This window comes from Chelonia mydas, chromosome 7 (genome assembly GCF_015237465.2).
Source record: "Chelonia mydas isolate rCheMyd1 chromosome 7, rCheMyd1.pri.v2, whole genome shotgun sequence".
Taxonomy (NCBI): domain Eukaryota; kingdom Metazoa; phylum Chordata; order Testudines; family Cheloniidae; genus Chelonia; species Chelonia mydas.
In genome coordinates, this window is record NC_057853.1 from 114,069,031 (window position 1) to 114,082,742 (window position 13,712).

At 46.8% G+C, this 13,712-nt stretch overlaps 1 protein-coding gene across 2 annotated transcripts; it reads left to right on the plus strand.

The window, feature by feature from the left end:
* Positions 1-10,994: 10,994 nt before the first annotated feature.
* Positions 10,995-13,474, plus strand: BBIP1 (BBSome interacting protein 1). 2 transcript variants are annotated; one of them, XM_043550278.1, is made up of 2 exons: positions 10,995-11,414; positions 12,779-13,474. In XM_043550278.1, the coding sequence occupies exons 1-2, from the start codon at positions 11,258-11,260 to the stop codon at positions 12,946-12,948; spliced, it is 327 nt and encodes a 108-aa protein (XP_043406213.1). In that variant the 5' UTR covers positions 10,995-11,257; the 3' UTR covers positions 12,949-13,474. The 2 variants fall into 2 exon arrangements, with proteins under 2 accessions (XP_043406213.1, XP_037761433.1); XM_037905505.2 differs by having other exon boundaries at positions 11,029-11,303.
* The last annotated feature ends 238 nt before the right edge of the window (positions 13,475-13,712 follow it).

The window sequence follows — 13,712 nt, forward strand, 5'->3', positions numbered from 1 at the left end:
ACTCTGTGTCTGATCACCTTCCAGCTGTTATAGCATATTGTATTCTTTCTGAGAGCCAAACTGGACTTTCTGCCCTCAGAGTTACTTTGTGGTCTCACCCTGTATACCAGTATGAGTAAATCTCTTGCTTTGTTCCTGGGTGAGGATGGTCTGTACCCTAGAGCGCCTGCCCATGTTTCAAGGAAATAAAGGACAAATAAATGCATGAAAAACACAGGACCAAAGCTTACTTGTAAGGGATGACACACACAATGTTTTATAAATGGCACAGAGTCATGCATCTTCACATGGTTATCATTTGTGCTTAAAAGGTCAGAGTTATATAAAAACCAAAGAGAGATATTTGGGAAACAGACATTTTTAAATCTGACCAGATTGTATTAGTAGCTCCTTCCTGAATATGGGATGGACACTATCAACCAAGCAAAAGATATCCCTTAAAACCCAAGACAGATGGTCACCCAGAGCATTGCCAATACATGCGATATTGGCTGTTTAAAATTTTTTTTGAAACCCCAGGTTATGTGATCATGCAAGAACCTCAGCTTTCATTTTAAAATACAGTGATGTTTCTAGCCCTTCTGGTTGCAGGAAAAAGCTGGAAAGCATGAACTCTAATGGCTCAGAAAACAGAAGAGAAATAGAAAGAACCCAACAACTATTACATGATTTTGGGAGCCTGCCCCGTGATTTTTGAACACTTGGAACTGGCAACATTGCTACTGCTGAGCCCAGCCTTCACCTATGGTACATGTGACCTATCCTTGGTGAAGGTAGATATTTTTCATTCAAGACTTAAAATAAATGTTCGTTTTGTATTTGCAGTATTGTGAACGCTTTCAGCAAATGGCTTTCAGCAAATGTCATGAAACTCACTGGATTCCAGCAATGCATGTCTATATGCTGTCTTGTGTGCTGAGACTATCTCTGGGAAGAGGAGGAAAACAAGCTTATCATTTATAACGCTGTTTCTGGTTTTGTGGTTGTGAGGCTTTCTGCAAAGTACAAGAATAACTCATTTGTGACATAATATGTCTGCATCCAGAATATATTATCCTCATGCTTGGATACTTTAAGGAACAATACTAGGTTTTATGTTAAGGTCTGTCTCATGTCCTTTGAGAAACATGTGGTTAGAGCACAGGACTTAGTGTCAGGATACTGGAGTTCTGTTCCTGCATCTGCCACAAACCTGGGGCCAGATCCTGGCCTCCATTCCAGCTACTTTGTGCCAATTTAACCAGCCATTTTACACTTTCATAAGGGTAATCCCAAGGTGGAATAGAGACAGCATAGTGGCTCTGCTTATTCTATTCCCAGCACAAGGGGCATTCGCAGGGAATAGAAGATGAGAGCAAAGTACCTCTGCTCTCCGGCTATTTCTGGCAGCTTGATTGGCCACTTGTGCAACTGAGCATAAGTCAAAGCAGCCTTCACCCAGCCCCAGAAGCAGGGATCATAAAGCCACCTTTTCTTAGCAGAACCAATGAGTCGGGTCCTTGATGTATAATTTGACATGTCACAACTTCTGTCATTTAATCACTGCTTTCAGCATGAGCAGGATTAGGTTCTCCAAACCTCATTTTCCTCATCTGTGAAATGTGGTAAATAATACTTGCCAAAACTAAATCTACTAACATTTGTTAAAAGAAAGGGAGGACTTGTGGCACATTAGAGACTAACAAATTTATTTGCGCATAAGCTTTCGTGAACTACAGCTCACTTCATCGGAAGCTTATGCTCAAATAAATTTGTTAGTCTCTAAGGTGCCACAAGTTCTCCTTTTCTATTTGCGGACACAGACTAACACGGCTGCTACTCTGAAACCTAACATTTGTTAAGCACTTTGAAATCTTCAGACAGAAGGTGCAAACTAGCAATATACCAGTTTGTACCCGTACCTCTTGCTCACTTTCTACCCTTCCAGTTCCTAATCGTTTAATACCCTCTTTCTCCAAGTGTCACAAGATGTTTTAAAAATAAATCTACTGGCAACTTCTGGAAACATTCACCGGTAACCACCCATACATCGCCACAACCCTAAGGATCAGCATTTTTAGAAGAATGCCAAGTTGGCATTTGGCTAGCTGAGAAAATGGATTTAGCACATTGCGAGATCCCAGATCTCAATCAGTAAAATGCTCTCAAGTAACAAATCGAGGTGACCATTGTTTCATATCATCGAGGAAAAACACTGGCAAGAAAAACATTTTGGAAAGTAAAAAGAAAAGGAGTACTTGTGGCACCTTAGAGACTAACCAATTTATTTGAGCATAAGCTTTCGTGAGCTACAGCTCACTTCATCGGATGCATCCGATGAAGTGAGCTGTAGCTCACGAAAGCTTATGCTCAAATAAATTGGTTAGTCTCTAAGGGTATGTCTACACTACAGAATAAGGTCGAATTTATAGAAGTCGGTTTTTTAGAAATCGGTTTTATATATTCGAGTGTGTGTGTCCCCACAGAAAATGCTCTAAGTGCATTAAGTGCATTAACTCGGCGGAGCGCTTCCACAGTACCGAGGCTAGAGTCGACTTCCGGAGTGTTGCACTGTGGGTAGCTATCCCACAGTTCCTGCAGTCTCCGCTGCCCATTGGAATTCTGGGTTGAGATCCCAATGCCTGATGGGGCTAAAACATTGTCGCGGGTGGTTCTGGGTACATATCGTCAGTCCCCCCTTCCCTCCCTCCCTCCGTGAAAGCAAGGGCAGACAATCGTTTCGCGCCTTTTTTCCTGAATTACCTGTGCGGACGCCATACCACCGCAAGCATGGAGCCCGCTCAGGTAACCGTCACCGTATGTCTCCTGGGTGCTGGCAGACGCGGTACTGCATTGCTACACAGTAGCAGCAACCCATTGCCTTATGGCAGCAGACGGTACAATACGACTGGTAGCCGTCATTGTCATGTCCAAGGTACTCCTGGCCGCGTCGGCTGGGAGCGCCTGGGCAGACATGGGCGCAGGGACTAAATTTGGAGTGACTTGACCAGGTCATTCTCTTTAGTCCTGCAGTCAGTCCTATTGAACCGTCTTATGGTGAGCAGGCAGGCAATACGGATTGCTAGCAGTCGTACTGTACCATCTTCTGCCGGGCAGGCAAGAGATGACGATGGCTAGCAGTCGTACTGTACCATCTTCTGCCGGGCAGGCAAGAGATGACGATGGCTAGCAGTCATATTGCACCATCTTCTGCCAGGCAGGCAAGAGATGAGGATGGCTAGCAGTCGTACTGTACCATCTTCTGCCGAGCAGCCATGAGATGTGGATGGCATGCAGTCCTTCTGCACCGTCTGCTGCCAGCCGAAGATGTAAAAGATAGATGGAGTGGATCAAAGCAAGAAATAGACCAGATTTGTTTTGTACTCATTTGCCTCCTCCCCCACCTAGGGGACTCATTTCTCTAGGTCACACTGCAGTCACTCACAAAGAAGGTGCAGCGAGGTAAATCTAGCCATGTATCAATCAGAGGCCAGGCTAACCTCCTTGTTCCAATAAGAACAATAACTTAGGTGCACCATTTCTTATTGGAACCCTCAGTGAAGTCCTGCCTGAAATACTCCTTGATGTAAAGCCACCCCCTTTGTTGATTTTAGCTCCCTGAAGCCAACCCTGTAAGCCGTGTCGTCAGTCGCCCCTCCCTCCGTCAGAGCAACGGCAGACAATCATTCCGAGCCTTTTTTCTGTGCGGACGCCATACCAAGGCAAGCATGGAGGCCGCTCAGCTCACTTTGGCAATTAGGAGCACATTAAACACCACACGCATTATCCAGCAGTATATGCAGCACCAGAACCTGGCAAAGCGATACCGGGCAAGGAGGCGACGTCAGCGCGGTCACATGAGTGATCAAGACATGGACACAGATTTCTCTGAAAGCATAGGCCCTGCCAATGTAGGCATCATGGTGCTAATGGGGCAGGTTCATGCTGTGGAACGCCGATTCTGGGCTCGGGAAATAAGCACAGACTGGTGCCACCGCATAGTGTTGCAGGTCTAGGACAATTCCCAGTGGCTGCAAAACTTTCGCATGCGTAAGGGCACTTTCATGGAACTTTGTGACTTGCTTTCCCCTGCCCTGAAGCGCATGAATACCAAGATGAGAGCAGCCCTCACAGTTGAGAAGCGAGTGGCGACAGCCCTGTGGAAGCTTGCAACGCCAGACAGCTACTGGTCAGTTGGGAATCAATTTGGAGTGGGCAAATCTACTGTTGGGGCTGCTGTGATGCAAGTAGCCAACGCAATCAAAGATCTGCTGATATCGAGGGTAGTGACCCTGGGAAATGTGCAGGTCATAGTGGATGGCTTTGCTGCAATGGGATTCCCTAACTGTGGTGGGGCCATAGACGGAATCCATATCCCTATCTTGGCACCGGAGCACCAAGCCGGTGAGTACATAAACCACAAGGGGTACTTTTCAATAGTGCTGCAAGCTCTGGTGGATCACAAGGGACATTTCACCAACATCAACGTGGGATGGCCGGGAAAGGTACATGACGCTCGCATCTTCAGGAACTCTGGTCTGTTTCAAAAGCTGCAAGAAGGGACTTTATTCCCAGACCAGAAAATAACTGTTGGGGATGTTGAAATGCCTATATGTATCCTTGGGGACCCAGCCTACCCCTTAATGCCATGGCTCATGAAGCCGTACACAGGCAGCCTAGACAGTAGTCAGGAGCTGTTCAACTACAGGCTGAGCAAGTGCAGAATGGTGGTAGAATGTGCATTTGGACGTTTAAAGGCGCGCTGGCGCAGTTTACTGACTCGCTTAGACCTCAGTGAAACCAATATTCCCACTGTTATTACCGCTTGCTGTGTGCTCCACAATATCTGTGAGAGTAAGGGGGAGACGTTTATGGCGGGGTGGGAGGTTGAGGCAAATCGCCTGGCTGCTGGTTATGCGCAGCCAGACACCAGGGCGGTTAGAAGAGCACAGGAGGGCGCGGTACGCATCAGAGAAGCTTTGAAAACCAGTTTCATGACTGGCCAGGCTACGGTGTGAAAGTTCTGTTTGTTTCTCCTTGATGAAACCCCCCGCCCCTTGGTTCACTCTACTTCCCTGTAAGCTAACCACCCTCTCCTCCTCCCTTCGATCACCGCTTGCAGAGGCAATAAAGTCATTGTTGCTTCACATTCATGCATTCTTTATTCATTCATCACACAAATAGGGGGATGACTACTAAGGTAGCCCAGGAGGGGTGGTGGAGGAGGGAAGGAAAATGCCACACAGCACTTTAAAAGTTTACAACTTCAAAATTTATTGAATGACAGCCTTCTTTTTCTTGGGCAATCCTCTGTGGCGGAGTAGCTGGTTGGCCGGTGGCCCCCCCACCGCGTTCTTGGGCATCTGGGTGTGGAGGCTATGGAACTTGGGGAGGAGGGCGGTTGGTTACACAGGGGCTGTAGTGGCAGTCTGTGCTCCAGCTGCCTTTGCTGCAGCTCAACCATACACTGGAGCATACTGGTTTGGTCCTCCAGCAGCCTCAGCATTGAATCCTGCCTCCTCTCATCACGCTGCCGCCACATTCGAGCTTCAGCCCTCTCTTCAGCCCGCCACTTACTCTCTTCAGCCCGCCACCTCTCCTCCCGATCATTTTATGCTTTCCTGCACTCTGACATTATTTGCCTCCACGCATTCGTCTGTGCTCTGTCAGTGTGGGAGGACAGCATGAGCTCGGAGAACATTTCATCTCGAGTGCGTTTTTTTTTCTTTCTAATCTTCACTAGCCTCTGGGAAGGAGAAGATCCTGTGATCATTGAAACACATGCAGCTGGTGGAGAAAAAAAAAGGGACAGCGGTATTTAAAAAGACACATTTTATAAAACACTGGCTACACTCTTTCAGGGTAAACCTTGCTGTTAACATTACATACATAGCACATGTGCTTTTGTTACAAGGTCGCATTTTTCCTCCCCCCACCGCGTGGCTACCCCCTCAACCCTCCCCCCTCCCCGTGGCTAACAGCGGGGAACATTTCTGTTCAGCCGCAGGCAAACAGCCCAGCAGGAATGGGCTCCTCTGAGTGTCCCCTGAAGAAAAGCACCCTATTTCAACCAGGTGACCATGGATTATATCTCACTCTCCTGAGGATAACACAGAGAGATAAAGAACGGATGTTGTTTGAACGCCAGCAAACATACACTGCAATGCTTTGTTGTACAATGATTCCCGAGTACGTGTTACTGGCCTGGAGTGGTAAAGTGTCCTACCATGAAGGACGCAATAAGTCTGCCCTCCCCAGAAACCTTTTGCAAAGGCTTTGGGAGTATATCCAGGAGAGCCGCGAATGCCAGGGCAAAGTAATCCTTTCACATGCTTGCTTTTAAACCATGTATAGTATTTTAACAGGTACACTCACCGGAGGTCCCTTCTCCACCTGCTGTGTCCAGGAGGCAGCCTTGGGTGGGTTCAGGGGGTACTGGCTCCAGGTCCAGGGTGAGAAACAGTTCCTGGCTGTCGGGAAGACCGGTTTCTCCGCTTGCTTGCTGTGAGCTATCTACAACCTCATCATCATCATCATCATCTTCTTCGTCCCCAAAACCTGCTTCCGTATTGCCTCCATCTCCATTGAAGGAGTCAAACAACACGGCTGGGGTAGTGGTGGCTGAACCCCCTAAAATGGCATGCAGCTCATCATAGAAGCGGCATGTTTGGGGCTCTGACCCGGAGCGGCCGTTCGCCTCTCTGGTTTTCTGGTAGGCTTGCCTCAGCTCCTTCAGTTTCACGCGGCACTGCTTCGGGTCCCTGTTATGGCCTCTGTCCTTCATGCCCTGGGAGATTTTGACAAAGGTTTTGGCATTTTGAAAACTGGAACGGAGTTCTGATAGCACGGATTCCTCTCCCCATACAGCGATCAGATCCCGTACCTCCCGTTCGGTCCATGCTGGAGCTCTTTTGCGATTCTGGGACTCCATCATGGTCACCTCTGCTGATGAGCTCTGCATGGTCACCTGCAGCTTGCCACGCTGGCCAAACAGGAAATGAGATTCAAAAGTTCGCGGTTCTTTTCCGGTCTACCTGGCCAGTGCATCTGAGTTGAGAGTGCTGTCCAGAGCGGTCAAAATGGAGCACTCTGGGATACCTCCCGGAGGCCAATACCATCGAATTATGTCCACAGTACCCCAAATTCGACCCTGCAAGGCCGATTTAAGCGCTAATCCACTTGTCAGGGGTGGAGTAAGGAAATCGATTTTAAGAGCCCTTTAAGTCGAAATAAAGGGCTTCATCGTGTGGACGGGTGCAGGTTTACATCGATTTAATGCTGCTAAATTCGACCTAAAGTCCTAGTGTAGACCAGGGCTAAGGTGCCACAAGTACTCCTTTTCTTTTTGCGAATACAGACTAACACGGCTGCTACTCTGAAACCTGTCATTTTGGAAAGTAACTCCCTACATGACTGCGATGAGGTTTAGTTGCTGAAAATACCAATACTTAGATAATGCTGGACTCCAAACAACCATCTGCAATGAACAAGCAGCTAGAAAGACCTAGCCAAGGAATTCAGGTTAATGCTGCCTTGTATCTAATTAAATTTCCTGTCACTTTAAGGCTCTTTTTAGCTAGCACAGAAATATTCATTGCTCCTGCGCTGCAGAAATTTCATTCATAATTGACATCTTACAAAAACTGAGCTATACTTTACAATTTAATATTTACATAGTATAAGGATCTGATTACAAAGATATTCTAGTTAATTCTGACTGGGTGTTGCTTACTGAAAGTTGGATTCTTAGTACAGGTTTCACTGTAACCCCACAAATGCATTAGAAATAGCAGCGAAGGATTATCCCATGGGCCAACTGCACAGCATCCAATTCAGCAGAGGGAAACATGACCAAGTGAAATCAAAACCAGAAAGAAAACTTATTATAGAAAAAATTATTTTCCTCATTCTCTTTTGATCACTAAACAGTGCCATTGTTTATAATTTCCACAAGCCTTTGTCCATAGCTAATATACATCACTATGAAAAATGTCAGCAGAATCTGCTGTTTCTTACTACATCTATAAGGATCACTAATACCAGCTGAGATTGTGGTTAGCAGGTTTACAAATGTTAACTGGTCCTACATGTGAGCTTTTCCCTCTTCAAATTACTGAAGTAAAGGACAGGGTGTGTTGGATCATATTAAAGAAGTTCTGTATTAAAACCACAAATGAGTTTGATTCCCCATAGTTTAAATTCCAGGGTATTACTAATTAAGAGGTCTCTTGGTTTTTGGTACTGTTTCTCTCCCTCTGTGTGTGAAACTTGCAAGCTGCTAGTTGTGTTAGTACATTCTAAGACAGAGTCTGTTCTCAAAGCAATTCACAGAGACTCACAACAATACTCTAACAATAGCAACAGCACCCAGAGACTCCCCGCCCTTTTGTTGTATTAACAATTGTGATTAAAATAGAGATAGAGGATGTATGTGGATGGATGCTTGGTGTGGATAATAACTGAATGATCAGGGAGGTGCCAGCCTAAGAATCCAGTGTCCATCGGCTGAAGAAGGCGTCAAGTGGAAATAACCAGAGGACCCCCGGAGGGCAGACTGGAATCCACCCAACAGCCTCAAGAATGGGAGAACCAAAGAACAAGATAACATCTTGGAGCCGTCAGGAATGTGCTATCTGCTGATTGATTCAGCAACAGCATGATGCAGCAATTCCCATAGACTGGCATAGGAAGAAATTCCTATAAAAATAGACTCTAAAAAGTCAGAACTTTGGTGTCTGATTCTGCAAACCAACTTCCAGGAGCATCAGATGAGCATCTGACAAGGCCCTGCTCCCTCCTCATGTCCAGGCCACCTGGCCAGTGGCTTGGCATGAGCAACTCTAAGGCTGGTAACTATGATAACAACCTTGCAGAACCTGTGTGTGTGTGTGTATGAATGAATGTGTGAATAAATATAAGATTGAATGGAATGTTATAGCTGTAACTAACTGCTTACTATGATTCTTTCTGTATTCACAATAAATGTGGTATTTTGCCTTTTTCCCTTTAATAAGATCCTGCTGGTTTTTAATTTATTGGTACAACAGGTGGACAGGCCATACAAACAATATCATTAGCAAAATCTAAAATTACAGTACATCTTGGAATTTAATTAGTACTTGAATACCATATACATGCAGAGCCAGGAAGCTGAAATTGCATCTACTGACTTGTGTGTTAGCACATATACTTCCAAGTGCTCTTCAATGAAAGTTGCTAATAAATGGTAAAGAATTCTCCAAAACACAGACAGAACAGAAAAGACCACCTGGTCGGCCTCCAAGAAGATGGGAAGATGACATTGTTAAACGTTTCAGATGAACGTGGAGAAGAAAGGGAAGCATGCGAGAAGAATGGCGGATGTGTTGTGATCGGCGCAGTCTTAACGACAGCTGAAGACCATTCGATCCAGGTGATTCAGGTGACAGACAGGCCCTGCATGTATCTGAGTGATGAGAGGAATACTGGCAAATCTGGTTTTGCCGCATTTGTGCTTTTAGCATTAAGAAGTACCCCAGCCTTTGATTACATTTTAAACAGTGGCACCACTCATACTACAAGCTCTAGGACATCAGATTAAAACTTTGATCAGAATTTGAAATCCTGGAAAAACCACTACTGGGCACTATCTGTTGATATTTTCAAACAAGTGTAGAGTGAACTTGATGTCAGTGAAAGGGGCTGGTTTGATGGCCCTGGAGAAGGAAATCCTGCTCTTGCAAGGTACTGAATACCCTCACCTCATGTTGTTGCCAGTAGGAGTTGCAGAAGCTGAGCACATCTCAGAATTGGGCAGTGGTAATATAGACTTCTCTGCATTGCCTTACCAAAGACCATCAGTGCTGACAGGGAGAAACCAACTGGGCTGTCAAGTTCAAGCTCTCTGGCTCATTTAGTTTCTCAGGCTGACAACAAGGGGACAATTCAGGATAAGCATGGTAGGTAGCTTCTGTACTGTACAGCCGTGTCCCTTAGAAATTGGGCAGGGGCTTACCACCTCCTTTCATGTAGATGTCATTAAGCAAGCTGCCAAGCGATAACTTCTTATAGCCTCCAACCTAGGCTGGGCTGAAACTAGAGATCTAAAGGCAAAGGGCTTTCTATCCCCTCCAGTCCCCGAGTGTTTTTCCAGAACATCCTAGAAACATGTCGAATGGGAAAGGTTGTCATCTGGCCAGTTTTTAACCCATCTGGCCAGATGTTGTGGTGCCTGGTTGGTTCCTGATTAAAAGATTTAATATGCTGAGTTTGTTTTCACTTGGGACCAACATTCCCTGTAAAATGCAAACGCATGCAGCTGTGCATCAAAATCTTTAACTGCCATATGCATCACACAGCGGGAGGCAGGGCCAATACCTGGTCCCACTCTACACGCTGGGTCTTCAGCCTGCCGAAACGACAACAGACCCAAGGGCCATGCGGGGTGCACGGCCGGCTCCTGGTGGGATCCCTCAAGGGCTGAGGTGGGTGGGTGGCTTTTCTGTTCTCAAACGAGAAAAACCCTTCCAGAGTCCGGAGTAGGTGGAAGCCAGGTAGGGAGACTCAGAACCAACGCAGGTCAGATTCCACAGCTATGGGCGTGCTCCCGCCGAACCAGGCTGCCCAACACGCCCAAGTGTGGGCCACATGCCAGCAGCCTGGGGGCAAGGCTTCATTTGCAGTAAAGCAGGGCAGACTGAGGCGGCATTAATTATGGAGGTGCGGCATGCCGGGCTTGCCTCTCACCTCCACCAGCAACCCCACAGACCGTGCCCCCTGCATACAACAGGCCCCGGAGCAGCACCAGGCTTCCCCGTGTGCTGCAGAACCACCAAGGCACCACAGTGCCCAGCATGCCGCGGGCTACCCCCCGGACTACAATTCCCAGCATGCAGTGGGCCACCACTGGACTACAATTCCCAGCATGCGGTGCCCCCCCAAGAGACCAGGCTTCTCATTATGCAACGATGACAGCGCCGCGCACGGTGGGAGCGCTAGTTCTTTTGGGGCCACTGCGCATGCGTTGATACCGCCCGCAAGACGGTCGATGTGCAGTGCGCATGCGTTTCAGCGCCGTGCGCCTGGGGTGAGGAGACGGCGGCGGGACCGTGAATTACGAGGTGACGACAGGACGCTGCCTACGCGGGACGCGTCCCGTCCTGACGCGCTGCCGCACGGGTCCGGGCAGGTTGAAGGCGGCCCGCTCAGGCCCTAGCGACGCGGGGGCGGGTCAGCCTCCGCCGGCAGCTTCTCAGGGGCCGCCTCAGCGCCGCGCAGGCAGCCGCCCGACGCCGCCGCCATGCCTGAGGGCAAGTCCGTCTTCCGGGAGGTGCTGCCCAAGCAAGGTAACCGCCGTGCCGCCTGCGCCCCGCAGCGCTCCCTGCGCCGGGCCCGGCCAGCCGCTCTCGGGCCGCCTCCCCCGTCACCCGCTTCGGCGCCCCGGCGCTCCCCGAGGGGTAAGGGGGCGCGTAGCCCGACTTCGCGGCGGGCCGCTCCTGGGGCAGCTAGCCCAGGGCTGCCCGCGCGAGCTCGATGAGGTTAGCAGAGGCGTGCCTGCCCGCACAGCTACCCGACCTTCCTCTCTGGGGTGGACGGACCCCCCCTTCCCGTAGAGACCTTGCCTTGGTTTTCTCTTCAGCACCGTGCACAGCTATGGTGTTGTATGGAAATGAGATTTATCTAGCCGGGGGTAGTCCCCCCGTCGCTTAGGCAGGGGTTCTCAAACTGGGGGTTGTGACCCCTCAGGGGCACAAGGTTACTATATGGTGGGGGAGGGGGTTGTAAACTGTCAGCCTCCCAAAAAAACCCCACTTTGCCTCCAGCATTTATAATAGCGTGAAATACTTTTTTAAAGTGTTTTTAATTTACAAGGGGGGTTGCTCTCAGAGGCTTGGTGTGTGAAAGGGGTCACCCATACAAAAGTTTGAGAACCGCTGCCTTACAGCAACTAGAACATCCAGCAAACCAAACGCCAGCTACTCCTGAACCTTCCTGATCTAGGCAAGACCAATTAAGTGTGTGTATAGGCATATTCTCAATAAAAGCAGGAATCCTGTTTTTACTTTGATTACTCTTCCCCTTACTGGTCAGGGTATTTGAAAGCACATACAGTAGTTTGTAAACACGGACGTAAGCTCTGACCGAAAACAGTAGAAAGGAAGTTCATATTATGATTGCCATTTTACTTACCTTCCCCATAACCCACCCCCATCTTAATCATAAAATGGGTTCGACAGCTTCATTCAAATCCTTAGTTCTAGCAATATAGTTTGAAAGTTGGGATTGCACGGCTGCTTTCAGATGGTTTAAAGTACTGAGTTCTAGCAGCTGTGCTGGTAAAAATGTAAGAACTGAAAGGCAAGAAAGCTGTCACATGAGGAAATAAGGCATTATATTACATAAGCACTCTGCTTGGCTACTGTTGGAAAGCTGAGAATCCTAGTCATTAACTTGATTTTTAGGAGATAGTCTAAATGTCTTTTTTGCACAGATCTGAATAAATAAAGATCCCAACTCTGAGCTATGTGACTTCAGTTCCTGAAAAAATATTTTTTTTCCTGTGGTTCAAAATCAGACAAAAGATCTACTTCTGAAAAGCAAGCCAGTTTCAGTTAATGACTCGTGCTTTTGCAAACCTTTTTCCCCAAAGAACAGTATATTCTTTCTGAAAACTAATGCTATCTTGTCCAAAATTCTTTTATTTATACACTAGGTTTTTCAAGGACATTTGGTGCTATTTGAGATGTATTTATACTTCATCGTAAAATTCATGCCAATTATATGAAATTTACATATTCTTATTTTTCCTTCTACACTTCAGGGCAGTTGTCAGTGGAGGATGTGCCTACCATGGTGTTATGTAAGCCAAAACTGTTGCCTTTAAAATCTGTTACCCTAGAAAAGCTAGAGAAAATGCAGCGAGCAGCACAGGAGACAATTCGCCAGCAAGAAGTGGCACAGAAGGAGCAGCAGCAACAAAGCGAACAATAGTGTGCATGATGGCTCACCCCCTTTAAGAAATATTTCACCTAAATATTGTACCTTAGTTTGTGTATATTAATTTAGTGATGTTTGCTGTACAGTTATTAAAAAGGAGTTCAGGAATGGTAGAAGTCCATACTAAACTTTCTTAGCTCATGTCTTCTTATATTGTACATATTATAAATGTCTGTAGATTTTGCTTAAGAGGAGTCTTTTGTTAGTATGCTTACTACCTTCTCTGTAGCTGGGGCTTTCGGCTTCGTAGCTTGATTTCTTTTTTAAAAAGCTTCATAATTGTGCTGGCTTAAAAAAAAAGCCCCATGAAGAGTTTGTCCCCCTCAACTTAATCTTTTTTTTTCTCTAAGCTATTTACTTTAGTTCATTACTTGAGGCTGGAGATGTATAGCTAACACTTCTGAAATGTTACAAATCTTGCCTGGCCGTTCTGGTCTAGGTATTATATTAGAGCAGCAGCTCTGCTAGAGGTTAAGCATTGTTTACTGTTTAAAGCATTACATAAGTGCTCTACAATCCACATGCTTATGGGAATTGTCTTGAAATTTACTGTGCCCGATGAGTATTGAATGAGGTGGATGATCCAGATTTGGGGATCATTTGAGATGACTGGGGATCTCACCCTCCAAATGATCTGACCCTTTCAGGATTTATTTTAGCTAAGTCATTGCCCCCTTTCAGTGGGTAAAATTTGCTCCTACACAATGGGTTGATTCAAATTGCTGGATCAAAGAGTGAAATGTGCATGTGCACTAAGA